The 16,590-nt window shown below is 43.5% G+C and overlaps 1 protein-coding gene across 2 annotated transcripts in view; it reads left to right on the top strand.

The window, feature by feature from the left end:
• The window catches only part of Colq (collagen like tail subunit of asymmetric acetylcholinesterase), a 63,973-nt gene that overhangs the window by 14,259 nt on the left and 33,124 nt on the right, over window positions 1-16,590 (top strand). The window contains exons 1-2 of one of the 2 annotated variants that reach the window (XM_042679645.1): window positions 9,573-9,653; window positions 15,019-15,131. In XM_042679645.1, the coding sequence (XP_042535579.1) occupies window positions 9,578-9,653; window positions 15,019-15,131 (189 nt within the window). In that variant the 5' untranslated portion in view covers window positions 9,573-9,577. Of the gene's footprint in view, window positions 1-9,572; window positions 9,654-15,018; window positions 15,132-16,590 lie in introns of those variants that run through there. The other variant, XM_042679644.1, reaches the window with a different exon arrangement.

Here is a 16,590-nt window from a genome sequence, read left to right as displayed (position 1 = left end):
CAAGGCTATTTAAGGGGGCAGAGTAAACAAATTTTGTGTATTCCAAATGAAGGAGAATATTAGGCAGTAATAGAAATTATGTGGTTGTACTTTAAATCACTATACAGGAGATATTTCTTAGAAATGCTAGAAAGCTGGGCACCGGTGGCTCATGCCTGTAATCCTAGCTACTCAGGAGGCTGAGATCTGAGGATCATGGTTCAAAGCCAGCCCGGGCAGAAAAGACCATGAGACTCATGTCTCCAATAAACCACTAGAAAACTGGAAGTGGCGCTGTGGCTCAAGTGGAAGAGCACTTGCCTTGAGCTGAAGAGCTGAGGGACAGCGCCCAAGCCCAGAGTTCAAGACCCACGACTGACAAAAAAAAAAAATGCTAGGAAAAAACCTAATGGGGTTGGGTGTGGTGGTAGTACATGCCTGTAATCCCAATATTGAGGAGGCTAAGGCAGGAGGATTTCAGTTTAAGGCCAGTCTATGTCAGACAAAGTTACATAGTGAGTCTCTGCCTCACAAAGGCGAAAGAAGGAAGGGAGAGAGGAAAGAGAGGGAGGGAGAGGGAGGGAGGGAGGGAGGAAGGAAAGGGAAGAGAAGGAAAAGAAACTGAAGGGGGAATCTATCTATCTATCTACATACAAAATATAATATTACAAGTAACCCTTTGAGGAAGAAAGGAAACTGTTGTCCCTACCTTTTTGCTGTACATGTATAAAATATTCCTAGAAGAAAAAACAGGAAACAATAATTGATAGCTAATCAGTAGAGCTGGGTGGCTGGGAAAATGGATGGGAGATTGTTTTCATATATACCTATTTATGCTTTCTGAATTCTGCCTCATGTTCATGTATTACTATGCTAAACACTTACACAAAAGACCATATATACATACAAAGCACTGCCTCCAATCTATAGCACAAGATGGGAATTTTCTGTCACAGACAGAGTTGTTGAGGTCTTAGAGAACTTCTAGGATGGTAGAATCTACAATCACAATGCTATGAAAATCCTTAGATTCATCTTATGATCTTGCTCCACTGAGAAACCATTGTTCAACCAAGTCCAAAGGGGCCGCCCTGACTTCTCCAACTTCTAGAATCCAGGAGTTTACATGATTCTACGAGTTTTATGGGTAGAGATGCCCAGCTGGCAGCCAGGAGATAGCCTGGGAAATCCTAGGAGCCCAGCTTGCCCTCCTTTCCACCTGTTGTGGACCCTCAGACAACAGAAACTGTTGGTGGGAATGAGAATTGGGGCTCTCAGGCAGGGGTTTTGAATTCCAAGTGCTCATAGTGCTAGAATGTCACTATGGAAAAATAAAGGCATGGAAACATAGTGATGGAAACACAGGGTCTTTCCACTCAGCCACAGTTGTCAGCAGGTGTTGGAAATAACTCCCCCTCGAGGCCCAATGCAGCTGGAGGCTTTTGTCTCTGTCCTGTGGCCAGATCTCTTGAATAATTCTACAAACTTGGCCTCCCCTGTCAAGCCCTAGCAGAAGATTTAATAGTGCCCGCTGATTTATGCTGGTCTCAGTAATCGAATTCAGAGCCAAGGCGCAGCCAGCCATGGGAAGGCTTCTTTATGTTCCCTGGCCTCCTAATAACATTGTCTCCTCCTTCCTCTCTATTTACCACATGCCATTTGGTCAAATTAGACCTTGAACTCAAAGAAGCAGATGCCTTTCTCTAGATAAGGTCCAAAATAATTCCCTTATGGAAGGAAAGGGGGATGAGTTTGTTTCCTTGAAGCTAGGTTCAAATAATGCATTCTTGATATACAACATATATAAATTAATGACTAATAGGAGATGATTTTCTTTCATCCTTTTAACTGGAATAGACTCCTTCTCAAGGTGTCTCTGTGGTGGCAAGGAATCATCTTTCTCGTGTCATTGTTGGGGACTCAGTAACCTTCAAGATCTCATGATGAACCCAATGTGGAAGAAATAACTGTATAGTCAAAGCCCATAGAACTCATAAACTTTATAGACCACGGTAGACAAAATGTGCTTATGACTTTAACTAAGCATCACTATCCCACAATACTGTAAAATTTGTGAAATTATGTAATCACTTAAAAATTTGCAAAAAAAAAACCTCTCATGATGAGTGGCTGCAGGATCCCCCAGCAGCACTGGTACCTTAGCTCTGTGCAGCACCAGGGCTGCACGTATATTTGCCAACAGATGCACTGGGCTGACCTGCTCCCAGCCCCAACCCTTACAAAAATATCTTGTGGTTCTAAGTTGCCTACTTAAAATTACCTTAATTTTATTCTTTCTTATTATAAACAATTTCAAAACTTAAGAAAGAAAAATATTATTCTGCCTCTGTCATTTAGTTCACCACTGTAGACTCAATGTGGCTCCTCAAAGTTTCTATTTGAAGTTCTCATAATTTGCAGTATCACAGAACGTGAGTGTGTTTAGAGATGGGGCTGGGGGAGTTAAATGAGGTCATTAGAGTGGGTTCTAATCCAATCTTGCAAAGAGGAGATGTGGATACACAGAGGCACATGCTCAGAGGAAAAGTGATGTGAACACACAGCAGGAGGTCAGCCACCCATGAGTCAAGGAGAGAGGCTGAGGAGAAATCAAACCTATTGACATCTTGGCTTTGGACTTTGAACTCCCAAGCCTAGGAGAATTAACGTGCGTTGTTTAGTTCAGCCGCTCTGTGATGCTTTATTATGCAACCCTAGCAAACTGGTGGATTTCAGAGTGAATTACAGATTCTGCCCACTTTGAAAAGTAGAACAGAAAAAGTAAATGCACGTGAGACCGAAGACCAACACACCTGATTGAACCCTCTATGTGTCTGGGATAATCAAATTGTCTGCTCTCAGGAGTTCTCAGGATAGCAATCAGGAACTCAAAGGTGAATTTATAAAGTTCAATTGGAAAGATGACTCAAAGTCAGTAATGGGCTTCAGAAGCAAATGGTTGATCCACTCTCTCTGGCTCCTTTAGGCAGTTCTCATTCCTTCAAGATTATGGCAGAATAGGTCACCAATTCATGCCAGATCCACATCTCCAGAGTTAGATATCTGAATTCAATTGTGGCTACTGCCTACAGATAGTATGTGACCTTGGTATACCCCTCAATCTCTCCCATCTTTGTCTGAAAATAAGGATAATAACATTGATACAGCAGGGCCTGATGGCACCTGAGACTCATTACTCTGGAGGTTTAGGTAGGAGGATCATGGCCCAACATCTGGTGAAGTACAAGATCCTATCTGAAAAATAACTAAAGCAAAAAGGCTGGAGGTGTGGCTCAAATAGCAAAGTATCAGCCTAGCAAGAGCCTGAGTTCAAACCCCAGTTTCTGTCTCTGTCTTGGTCTTTCTCTGCCTCTGTCTCTCTGTCTCTGTCTCTCTCCCTCCCTCCCTCTCTCTCTCTCTCTCTCTTTCTCTCTCTCTCTCTCTCTCTCTCTCACACACACACACACACACACACACACACACACACACACACAGTTTTCCTTGTGGGATTGTTGTGGGGTCAAAAAGGGATTGAAAGAACAGAAACAGAATGCTCCCCATCATTAGGTTAGGACAATGCTATCTGCCATAAGTAAATATTTTAAAGGCTAAATATGATTTCAAAGCTTTTTTTGCTTTACCTAATAACAGTCCATTGTCCTGATTGAGATGGCTTTCAGTCATTCTAGTGTTTGGAGATTAAGGTCTTTCCATCTGGTGGCTTTGCCATCCTGCAGGGGTGGAATCTTTTGCAGGAAAAGCCACATGATACTGTTTCTTCTTACTGCAGGGGCTATTACAGGCCCTTCATAGGCAGTCCTATGATGTACAGTCAGTCGCTGGGAGCTAAGAGGAGCAAGGCCAGGCTGGAGAGGAATGGCTCAGCTCCATACAAGCAGTGAGGATATCAAGAAGGGTTCAAGTGGCCAGGGTCCAGTGAGCTGTTCTCCAGGAGCTGGCCAAGAGGGCATTTGCTCAGTTTCCTTTTGAACTCTCACCCCAAGTCTGTACTAGCTGTGTAATTTAATTTCTCCAAGAGTCATGTTCTACTCTTGGAGATGATTTGCCAGAGGTCTAAAGCATGAATGCATAGATCATGCATCCAGTATTCACTGTTTCATGATAAGGATTTTTGCCAAATGGGTGATCAGCAAGCATGTAACACAGACCGGACTCCTTCCTGTCACCGCAGTCAGCACAGCCTAGCAGATATGAAAATGCCTTACTCCCATAGGTTAGACCACAAGCCTTTCCATCTCTATATGCTAGTGCATAGCAAGGGCTTGGTATGCAGTAGGCATTCAATAAAGGTTGCGGGTTCAGGTAGAATCTTGAAAATTTTTCTCCGGTAAAAGCATTGGCTTTAAAGTGATATTAAAGAAAAATTATTTTGACACTATATAAAATGATAAGGAAGCCAAGTATGATGGCTCAAGCCTGTGATCCTAGCTATTTGGTAAGCATTGATGGGGGTGGGAATCCTGGTTTGGGCTAAGTTCAGACAAAAGAAAGCTTGAAACATTCCATCCCAACTAATGGCTAGACACAGGAGCACATGTTTGTTATCTCAGTTACAGAGGAAGTACAACGTCTGTCATCCCCACTTACACAGAAAGCATAAGTAAGAGAGGATTATAGCCCAGGCCCACCTAGGCATAAAACTAGGCCCCACCTTGAAAATAACCAAGGGAAAAAGGGCCAGAGGAGTGACTCAAGTGGTAGCCCAGTGAGGGTGATTCCCTGATTTAATCCTGCCCAGTAAGGATGATTCCCTGATTTAATCCTTAGTACTACAAACAAATAAAAAGGAAAATTTGATTAAAGGTTAGGTCTTAAAACTAACATGATGGTAGCTAAGACATGGAACCAACCCAGATGCCCCTCAGTAGATGAATGGATCAAGAAGATGTGGTATATATACACAATGGAATTCTATGCCTCCATCAGAAAGAATGACATTGCTCCATTTGTTAGGAAATGGAAAGGCTTGGAAAAAATTATATTAAGTGAAGTAAGCCAGGCCCAAAGAAACATAGGTCCCATGGTTTCCCTTATTTGCAATATCTAGTATAGGTATGAGTCAAGCGGAAAAAGTCAAATAATGTGATGTTAGGAAAACGAAACCTCAAATATGTATTTTAATGTTTTTGTTTCTTTCATGCATGTGTTTCTAACGCATTTATAATATTATCTCTTTGTTGCTTTGTATGTCCCTCCCCCACAGTGTAACCCCCGCTTTCACTATATTTGATGTCAGTATAACATGTGGAGGAGATGGGGACAAACAAGTCGTTTAAGGATTCAGGTGGACCTGTTGCAACAATGAGAAGTACAAAATGTCATGTCAAAACCAGCTTTACAATGTCGGGGCGGGGGGGGGGGGGGGGGGGGGAGGGGTATGATTGGGTGGGAGGGAGGGGGGAGGCTGGGAAGGGAGGTGAAGGGTAAACAAAGGAGGAGGCTGCAATGCTTGGTAAGAAATGTATGCATTATCCTGCCCATGTAATTGTAACCCCTCTGTACAGTATGTTCTCAAATAAAATAAAATTAAATTAAAAAAAAAAAAAAAAAAAAACTAACATGATGGGAGATAGGGGTCAAAGTCAGCTCCAGTACAAGGACAAGCAGGGACTTATAGCTGAGGGACAGAGACAGAGTGAGTATATGGATGGAAAATTATAGCAACTAAAAAGCCAGAGGCTTGTCAAGAAGAGGAATCAGCAGAACACTACCAAAGTTTAACCAGGCAGAGTCTTTGTCAGTGGGCAAGGTAGAACCCAGGTGCTCAGACCTACTCCCCAGCCCAGATTTTGAAGTACCTCAGGGAATCCTGTGCTTTGCTTACACCATAGATATATTTTTACTGTCTTTTGTTTTTGTTGTTGTTGTAATTGCTTTTATTTTTTGTTCTGGTACTGGGGCTTGAACTCAGGGACTGCTCACTGTCCTTTAGCTTTTTCCTTAAGGCTGATGCTCTACCTCTTGAGTCATGACTCCACTTCTAACTTTTTGATACTTAATTCAAGATAAGAATCTCACGTGCTTTCCTGCCCTGGCTGACTTTGAACCGAAATCCTCAGATCTCAGTCTTCTATGTAGCTAGGATTACAGGCTTGAGCTATCAGCACCCAATTTGTTTTGTTTTAAGGCAAATCTTGCTATGTAGTTCAGACTGGCCTCAAACTTGTGATCCTTCATGCCCATCTCTTTGCCTCCCATGGGAACTCTGGATACCTGGAAAGAATACCTGTATTATCTCAGCCACAGACATCCTTCTGTGTGGTGATAGCCAGCGACACAGTAGACTGAAGATTTAGATCCCGATCAGTAGTGAGCAGGGCTGTGTGTGGTGGCAAGCAGGGGCAGGAGCATCTGGAACAGTGCCCAGAGAAGCAGTATTCCAGAAGTGGTCTCCGGGCATGGTTGATAAATCCCAGAGCTGCCATTATGGCAAAATTCTGTGAATATGACACCTGCTGACAGCTGCAGGAAAACACTGGAAAATATGAATTCTGTTTTGCAGGCAGCTCAGCTCTGGTGAGCTGATGCTTGGGCCAAGGTACCTGGGGGAACCGAGGACAAGGATTATACACCAGCAAGAAGAGCAGAGGATCCTCATCCCTGTTCAGGGCCCTTAGAAGGGGTCACTACTGAGATAGCCAAAGCTGAGGGAAGCTTAGAGCTGATCTGTTCTGATGCTACCCTTTTACATCTGGAAAATGGAAGCCCAGAGGGGAAGTAGCTTATCCAGGTTCACACACAGCTAGTTGCTCCTGAGACTAGAGACCAGGGTGCCTAAGTCTCAGGCTGGCAAAATATACATACATATATATATGTAAGTATATATACATTTATATAAGTATATACAAATATATATTCAGTGGTTAGTGAAGACAGGATGAATGAGACAAAATTAGAGAGATACAAAGATTGAGAAAAAAGAAAGATGAAGAGGAGAGAAAGGCAGGAAATCACCCACAAGCTCTAGTCTCCAGAGCTAAAATAAAGATTTGAACATGTGTAGAGATAGACAAGGTCACAGCCATCATCAAGACCAGTTGCCTGGTTTTCAAAGTAGTGATACACAGTATAGTCACCCTCAGGGCATGACTTATATGTACAAATCTTTTTAGGAAAAATTTGATGCCACATGGTAAAAACATAAATATTCTTTTTTTTTGGTGGTGGTAATGTTCAAGCCCCAACTCAGGACCTAAGGGCTGTTTTCTCAAGGCTGGTGCTCTACTACTTGAGCCATAGCTCCACTGCCAGCTTTTTTGGTGGTTAATTGAAGGTAAGAGTCTCATGGACTTCTCCTGTCTGGGAAGGCTTTGAACCATGACCTTGGTGTAAGCCACCAGAGACCATCTGGATCATAAATATCCTTGATGTGAAAAGTGGCAACCCCCCCCCCCCAAAGATTTGTGACATAAAGCTTGAAAAATGAAGATCTGTAGGAACATGACCTGGAACAATGTGATGCAGATATTTCCAGAGCTGTATGGAACTCAGGACTGAGCATTTCTTGTGCTCATTGCTGCTTTCTCTGAAGCCTTAGATACAGTTTCTGAGAAGAATAAAGGGAAATTTCCCTAGAGAAGGAACAGAGTTCAAGTTTTCCCTCCTTTTCTCCTCTAGTCTTGGAACCAAGAAGTCTCTGCTTTCAAGGCTTAGCTCAAATGCTGTCCTTTCCAGGAAGCTTCACCTGATTTTTAACTTCTATTTCTTGCTCTCAGCTGCTACCCATCTCTTCCTCATATATATCCTTCCAGCAATCCCCACCCATGTTAGTCACTTTTTGTCCATTTAATACAATAATTATCAAAAATATGTTAATATAGAGCACCAGTCCTCACAACAAACTAGCAAGGGAGATTTTTTTTAACCATGCCCACTTCACGGGTAAGAAATCCAAGATTCAAGGCCAAATGTAGTGGTGTTCTGTAACACCTGCTTCTCAGGAGGCAGAAGCAGGATGTCATGAGCTCAAGGTCAGCCTAGGCAAAGTTACCTGAAATCTAGTCTCATAAACAAAGGACAAAACATAAGTATTGGGGGCATGGCTCAAGTGGTAGAATTTCCCAGTACCATGAGGGGAGAAGAGGGGCTAGATATGGTGATGTGTGCTACATGGAGGCTGAGCTTGGAGGAGCAGTATGTATTGCCAGACTGAGCACAGAACTTGACACCCTACCTGAAAAATAACTAAAAGTAAAGGGGGCTGAGGATGAGTCTCAAATTGTAGGGCACTTGCACAATTTTAAACCCTAGCACAGAGAGGGAGAGAGGGAGAGGGAAGTGGAGGGAGAGAGGGAGAAGGAAGTGGAGAGAGAGAGGGAGAGAGGGGGGAAAGAGGGAAGGGAGAAAGAAAGAAAGAAAGAGAGAGAGAGAGAAAGGAAAGGAAAGGAAAGGAAGGAAGGAAGGAAGGAAGGACGAACTTTTTTCAGGTCATACAGCTACTTAGTGACCTTGGGCCCAAGATTTCCTGACTGCAGTACTTTTTCCATGACACTAAATAAGACATTGCAAGACTGTGTAGTTGTATCTTGCATACATTCAATACTCATTGTTTCTAATTAATGAAGCATAAATGGATGAGTAAATGCATTAAGTTTTCTTTTACTTGAAGGTTTAGCATAGAGATCATCAAAACATAGTCTGTGACCAGAACCAAACTGACTCCTGTTTATGTAAATAAAGTTTTATTAGAACAGAGCAATATGCATTTCTTTTTAGACCACCTGTGGTTGTTTTCATGTGTAAGGGCTCCGGAGAGGATCGTGTGACCTACAAAGCCTAGAATGTTTACTAGCTGGAACTTGTTGACACAAGTTTACTGACTCTTTGCTAAAGTTTATGGTCATTACTAAGCTTATTATCAAGTGCTTATTGCTAAGTATTAATGCTAAGTACTAAGTGCTAAGATTATTAATCTTATCTGTTATGACACTTGTGTCTGTATACATGTTTATACATGGATTTGCTATGAAGGATAAGGCAAGTATTAGGTATACACATGTCACTTTATTGTGTTTGTATATGTTCTGTTATTGTTAAGTTTGGCTTTGTTGACAGCACTTAGCACATATTTGGTGAGGGCTTAACTGAGCCCCCTGGCCATGAAAAATCTTCCTGGAGCAGAGCAGGGCCATCTTCCTGGATACTCTCTGTTGAGGGCTGACAATGAGACTTGCCAGAGCAATATTGACCAGGCAGTTTTTAAGCCAAATGAAAAGCAGTCTGTTTGACAGATTGTGCTGTTTCCTCTTGGCTTGCAGGGCTGATCAGTGTCCCCTGGGCTCCCAACCTCCCATCCTCCTCTGGACAGAGAGGGCATGCTGCCTTCCAAGCCTGTGCTAGGTAATAACACTTGTGGGTGGCTGACAGGGCTGATGACCCATTCCTGCTCCCAGGGGCTCAGCACTGGCCCCTAGGCCCCTGGCATCTGAGGCCAAAGCAATAGCAAATGGCAGGGATTGGCCAATTCCCACCCCAAATGCCATACAAGCCAGGCACAGAGAACGCTTGGGGGCGTGACGAATCTTAGCCTGTCTTCAGCTTGTGTTCTCGGCCAGTCTGCTTTGGGCATTGCCCCAGGATGACGGGCCCATCTATCAGCCTGGCTCATCTGCTCACTGTTTCAGGACTTCTCGGTTACTCAGCTTGCTGCTTGGGTGAGTTTGTGTGTGTGTGTGTGTGTGCGTGTGTGTGTGTGTGCATTCTTTTTGAAAAAAAAAAAAAAAAAGAATTGGGAATGGATTTGCCCTGGGAGTTCTTAGTAGACGTTACATTTTAAACTCAGCCAGTGTTGGAATTTTCAGTGCAAAGAGGCTTGATAGTGGAGTTGGTGGGGTCTTGGCAGACATGACTATACATATGCTCTTGTCTGTGCCCCTCTTGTGACCTTGACTTCAGGGTGGCACGGTAGCAGCTGCTGCCCCCCCCCCACCCCCCGCCCCAGGCTTTGAAGTAAAATCATGTTCTGTGGTCCAGGGCTCCTGGCATATAGTGGCCTGGGATGCTCTCCATCACTCCAGGCCAACTGGCTTGGGTGATATGGCTCAGGAACAGTAGGCACCAGACCATTTTCTCTGTAGTGTGTCCTGACTTGTCCCCCTCTCCCCCGCCCCCACCCATACCCACTCAGGTGCGAGGCACAACCAAGTGAACTTATATCAGCGAAGTCCAAATTCTTCAACTTTTCAGAATTCTTTTTTCAAGGCTTGTGTGGTTTGTATATGGGAGTTGGAGGAAAGTTTGGGAGCTGGGGGCAACCTTCTCTGGAACCCATGAATCGTGAAAAACGTTGGGCAAATTGCAGCTCAATGTGTGACTGTCACTGCAGGGCCATCTGTCCCCTGTGGGAGCACTCAGTGACACCATGGAGGGGATGCTCTTCACCAGCAGTCCTCCTCAGCCTCACAGCACCAGTTCCAGCAGACTGGGGAGGCCCCAACACAAAGAGAAGAGGGAAAAACTGGAATAGTCTACCAACTGAGCAGCCAGGTGCAGTCATTAGTCTGTGCTACACCTGTCATTTTCCCAGCTTCCTAAGGCAAGATGCCTTCTGTCACTCCTTCCCTCTGGTGGATTCCGATGATGTATTATGGTCTTTGGAACTAGTAAATGGCTCAAGTGGTAGGATGTGTGTCTAGCAAGTGCAAGGCCCTGAGTTCAAACCCCAGTACTGGAAAAAAAAAAGTTACGTATTATCTTGCTTTGAGCTTCTTGGTTCAGGAGGTAGAAATGGAAAAAGTATCCCTCATGGGCTGTGGATGGGTGGGCTTCTCTTCAGAATGGGGAGATGAGGATGGACACCATGGTGATTGTGGTCATCTTTAAAAGGGACTTTATCTATGGTATGAACTAACCTTCGGGTGGTACAGATGAGGAAACCGAGTCTCAGGTTGAAAAGGGACTTGTGCTGTCACATCATAGCCACAACGTAAGCCCCAGGCTTTGATGCAAGTCCTTCCTATATTTCCAAGAGTTTGCTGCTGTGTATCACTTTCCAAGGATGTGCCTCTGTTTCTTGAAATGAAACAGGAGAAAGACATCTTTCTGATTATTTTTGTCCAGAGGGTAAAAGCAGTGTGAACAATGGAGGAAAGCCCTAGACAAACACTTGCCAAAAGCCTGCATTAGACAATCACTTCTGCTTTGGCAATGCAGCAGGCACACATTAAACAGTTTTGTGTCTTTAAGTAAGGGCAGCGGTCCTAGAATCCTCTAATAGCTGGCATTGCCAGGGTAGCTGCTTGGGACAGAGCCATGCACGTGGCATACCAGGTCTCTGCAAGCTTCATGTACTACACACACGATTGTTTCCATTACAGCAGAGCCTTCTGGGGCTGTTCCAGACTGGACCCTGAGCTCAGACACGATTCCATCAGAGACAGCACAGGCCTAAGACAGATCCACAGACCATTCAATGGCACTAAAATAGACATGTGAAGTCCTAGCTTAGCTGACAGGGAGGGTGGAGAGGGGAAGCTGTCCTCACACTCGTCCACCTGATGGAAATATTCTGAGCTGGAATTAGCTGTAAATAAACCAGACTGCTAAAAACAAACAGCTCCTGGGAGTTGGGGGAGGGGCAGAAATGGATGGCCTCCACCTGCTGGAAATGAAAGGGGTGAAGAGGGAAGAGAAGGAAGGGAGTGGTGAACAATGCAGATGCCTTGGCAGGAAAAGCAACTGATAATTTACGTTCACCAAAGAGGTCTCCAGTTTCAGGAGAAGAAACACGAGTTTCCAGGAAGAAATACAAGAAGTGATTGCCTTAAATGATACAGGATCTGTCACCAGTGGAAGCCATACAGGGTGTTGGGTGAAAGGATGCCTTGAAGGCCATATATGGTCTGGAAAAATAAATGGTGATGAATACGAATTGGCCATGTGGAGTGCTAGCTTCCCAGGTGTTCCTGGCCAGGAGGAGCTTTGTGGAAAGCTGCAGCCTCTGCTGAGACAAAAGGAGACAAAGGAGAAACTACAGCTGGGGGATAATGTGTGTCTATCAGCCCTGCCCACCTGCCCTAGTTAGGGTGGAGTCGCTGAGGCTGCCCACTCTTGGCTTCTGGGAAGAACTGACATTTATATCAAGTTCTACAACAATGTTGCTCTATTATTTTATCACTTAAAGAGGACAGCAGCTGACAGCTTGAGGTGGCCTGATACTGGTATCCCCAGTAGGACGTTACCCATTCCACAGGACCCTAGCCTACACAAGGCCACTCTGTGACCTTAATAATGGGTCAGGACAAAAGCAAGAGCATTCCATAGTCATAGCTGAACACGGACACAATACAAAGTCAATGTCTAACCACAAAATGGCAGTTTCTTTTTCCTCTGCTCATAAGAATTAAGCTACTCAATCATAGATGAGCTCTTGCTTCCTGACAGCATCCAATCCAGGATGAAGCCAGACTTTGCTTCATTCAAGTCTTCCGTATAACCACCTAAAAGAGCTGAATCCTAGAAGAAATCCTCTCTTAATGCTCTCTTTCTGAGTTTCCTCCTGGTTCCTCCTGTGTATATTTGCTCTTATTGCAATGAATCAATGAACCCAACTTGATTTAACCTCAGGTGTGTTCCTAGTGGTCTTTAGAGGACACTAATTAAAAGTCTCTGGCTATTGTTATAGGAGTCCCTTGCCTCCTTCTTAAGTCCTGACCCTCATTATGGCTACACCCATACGTAGTGATGGTGTAGCATTGAAGAGAAAGGACTTGAGCCACACTGCCTGGGTTCGAGTCTGGACTCAGTCACTTAACTGGTTGTGTGACTTTGGGAAAATTTCTTGATGCACTGTCTCCATTAACTGATTTGTAAAATGGGATGATGACAACTATAGTGCTTAGTTCCCAGGATTGCAGTTAGGAACCTGTTTACATGTGCAATGCACCTAAATGGTACCTCAAATGCAATAAATGTTTGCTATTAATACTATGCATTCAGCAAACATCTATGTGTCTGTTAGTGTCTCTTAGATTCTGGAGATCAAAATTGGTCCCTGACAGCCAGCCTCAAGCAGCTCACACTTATAATCCTAGCTGCTGAGGAGGCTGAGATCTGAGGTTCACGATTCTAAGCCAGGCCCAGCAGGAAAGTCCATGAGACACTGCAATTAACTGCAATTAAAGCTCCGGAAGTGGAGCTTCCACACAACAGCTGGATGACCCCACAAACACTGCTGAGCCAGCCTTGAGCAAAAGAGCTAAAGGATAGTAGCCAGGCCCAGAATTCAAGCCCTACTACTGGCACACAAAAAAAGCAACCCCCCAAAACAACAACAACAACAACAACAACCCTGATCCCTGTCAGTTTTGTCAGAGAGAAAGGAAATAGCTTCAACCTCTGAAGAAGAGTTAACATGGGGACAAATCCACAGGAAAACATAGCAGTTATTGGGCCTGGTAAGACATGCCTATAATCCCAGCACTGAAGAGATTGAGGTAAGAGGATCACGAGTTCAGGCCAAGGTTGCCTATATATTAAGACTCAAAACAACTACAACAAAAAACCAGGCATGTAGCAAGTCCACACAACCTTGGCCTTGGAAATGAAGAGAAACTTCCTGTTGATAAGGACTGAGAGGCACATGGTGGACAGAATGTGAGTTCACAGAGTTTATTAATGAATTCCTTGTCATGAAGTCAAACTTGGGAGCTAAAAAATTGTCTTTTAGCAACTATGGATATTGCTACTATGAACTTTCTAGTACATGTTTTGGTGAAAATTCTCCCACCTATCCACTAATAAATGCCTGGGAATTAAATTCCTGAGGTGTAGTGTATGTCTATGTTCAGCTTTCATAGAAAATACCAAGCATTTTCCCAAAAGCTTTGGATGCCAGCTCCCTCTCCTGCTCTGGTTGTTCTCTTTGCCATATTTGTCATTCTCTGTCCTTGTTTTAGCCATTCTGCTGAGTGCAGTGGTGTCACTCCATGAACAGCATCTATGGTCACCAGAATGTATAGCTTGTGGTATAGCCACACACCAGAACTCTAGCAACACACATAGTAAGCTGGCTGACCTCATAAACACTGTTGAGCAAGAACAGCCAATCATAAGAAATCATATAATCTGATTCCATTTCTATCAGATTCAAACATCAGCAAGATGCATACCTGCATTGTGTTCCATGTGTAGTAGCCTATGAATCTGTAATTTGTGATGTGTGCTCTTGCGTACGGCATGCTTCTGCATTGAGTATACAAGACAATTGAATGTAGGTAGATGTAATCAAGATATAATGGTTTTTGCCCACCTTTCAGCTCCTCACACTTGAGATTAGCCACTTGTGTACTGAGTCATGAAACTGGGACACTCTAGTGGAATGGGTGATACTTGGATGTGTACATAGAATCTGTTGATGGGTTTTTTTTTGGTTTACTTGGCTGGCTTTTTTGTTTCTTTTATAGTATTGGTCTTTGAACTTAGAGCCTCATTCTTGCTCAGTGTGCTTGCTCAGCTAGTGCTCTACTACTTGAGCCATGCTTCCAAGCATGCTTTTTGCTGGTGATTTGGGAACATGGAATCTCATGGACTTTTCTGCCTGAACTGACTCTGAACTACAGTCATCCAGAGCTCAGCCTCCTGAGAAGCTAAGATTATAAGTGCATGGGCTCAGCTAGAGTCTCTTTTAAATCATGAATCTGAGTACCCTGGAATGTATTAATATTACCTCCCCCTCTGGTTGTCTCCTCATCCAAATAACTCCCCATAAGGACAGTACCAAAGTTATTTACAAATACCCTCCCCCCACACCAACTACTGGGGTTGCATTGCGAACTTGTCTGAATTTGGTATTCCTTGTCATATCTACAAAGTAGGAAGTTGATCTCTGATGAAAGGGAGCTGGACCTTATGATGCACACAGTGTCCGTGCCACCCTACTTCAGCAGAAACAAAGAGGGCTGTATAAAGCAGCAAACATTTCAAGCAGGTTAGAAACTGGATTTGGAGGTCTGGGGTTGCATAGTGGGCATAGTAGAGACCCTAGCCCTCTGCTAACAAATAGCAGTTTTCTCTGAACAGCTCTTCCTAGCCTGGATCAGAAGAAACGGGGCAGCCACAAAGCATGCTGCCTGCTGACCCCCCCTCCGCCCCCACTGTTCCCACCACCATTCTTCAGAGGAGGCCGAAATCCAGTGAGTACTTGTGACTTGTGACAGCTTCTCAATGTCCACCCTAGCCACCTCCAGAATCTCATCTGAGGGGGTCAACTCTTCACTCTCACTCTGAGGCTGAGTTCTGGAGTGGACATTTGGTAGCTTCTGGAACAAATCTACCCATTCTTCCACTACCATAAAGAGAGAGAGTCTTCTAGCTGGAGATTGGATTTGGCCAAGGGCCTCATGTTTTTGAAATACTGAAGAGAATTTATGACTTTCTGAGTTCCCATCAGCTGTTCAGATATGGAATCCTCCTTTCTTTTTTCTTCTCCTCAAGTATTTATAAATTCCCTAGGGTGGAGGGGAGATCAGGGAAATGGAGGTAAAAATGGGGACTTGGAGATAGAAATGGAGAGGGGAACATAGAAGGAGGTTAAATAACAGATGCCAAAATAGTTAGCTAGGAAAATTCCTTCTATGTCCTGAAGTACAGTAGGGTAACGATAGTCTGTAGAAATTAGGATATATTTCAAAACTACTAGAAAATAAGAGCCCAAATATCATGAACATGTAGAACTGATAAATATTTGAGATACAGAAGTTCTAATTATCCTGATCTGACCTCTGTACATTAAAAGCTTCTATTAGCCAAGCACCAGTGGCTCACACCTGTAATTCTAACTACTCAAGAGGCTGAGATCTGAGGATTGTAGTTTGAAGCCAGCCCAGGTGAGACTCTTATCTTCAATAAATTACTAAAAAAAAAAAAAAAGCCAGAAGCAGAGCTGTGGTTCAAGTGTTAGAGCACTATCCTTGAGCAAAAGGAGCCCATGGACAGTGCCAGTTCCTTGAGTTCAAGTCCCAGAACCAACACACATAAAACAATTGTATCATTATCATACTATAACCCATAAATATGTGCAAATATTACATGACCAAGAAAAAAAGGAAATTCCCCTTCGTAGCCCATATCTTATGTAGACAATGAGATATAGAAAAGAGTCCTCTGTCACCACATTGAAGTGTGAAAGGAAATACTATGGGAAAAGAGAAAAAGACAAGGAAAAGAGCAGGGTTCAGGACCTACAGGACTACAGGTCAAGGTATTTTAGGGCCTTGGAATGCTCAGGTTTTTCTGGAAAGTCTTAGATCTGTACTGTCTAATACCATAGTCACTGGCCATATGTGACCTATTGAGTCCTTTCAGTGTGGCTACTTCAAAATGAAATGAATTTAAATATATGCTGGAGTTTAAAAAGAAGAATACAAAATGTCTCAGTAATTTTTATGATGAATTTATGTTGAAATGATCATATTTGAGATATACTGGGTTAATTTTACTTATTTCTTTTTACCTTTTTAGAAGGTAGAAATGTGGCTACAAGAAAATTTAAAACTCTCATCTTGGCTTGTATGTCTATTAGCTACTGCTGTCCAAGATATTGGACAAAGGCCCCTGACATAAACTTCCTAACTCCATCCAATGGGGCTATTT

This window comes from Dipodomys spectabilis, unplaced genomic scaffold (assembly GCF_019054845.1).
Source record: "Dipodomys spectabilis isolate Male_0828 unplaced genomic scaffold, ASM1905484v1 ptg000054l, whole genome shotgun sequence".
In the NCBI taxonomy this organism is placed as follows: Eukaryota; Metazoa; Chordata; class Mammalia; order Rodentia; family Heteromyidae; genus Dipodomys; species Dipodomys spectabilis.
Note: the sequence above shows the minus strand (reverse complement) of the source record. Positions and strands in the feature narration are given on the sequence as shown.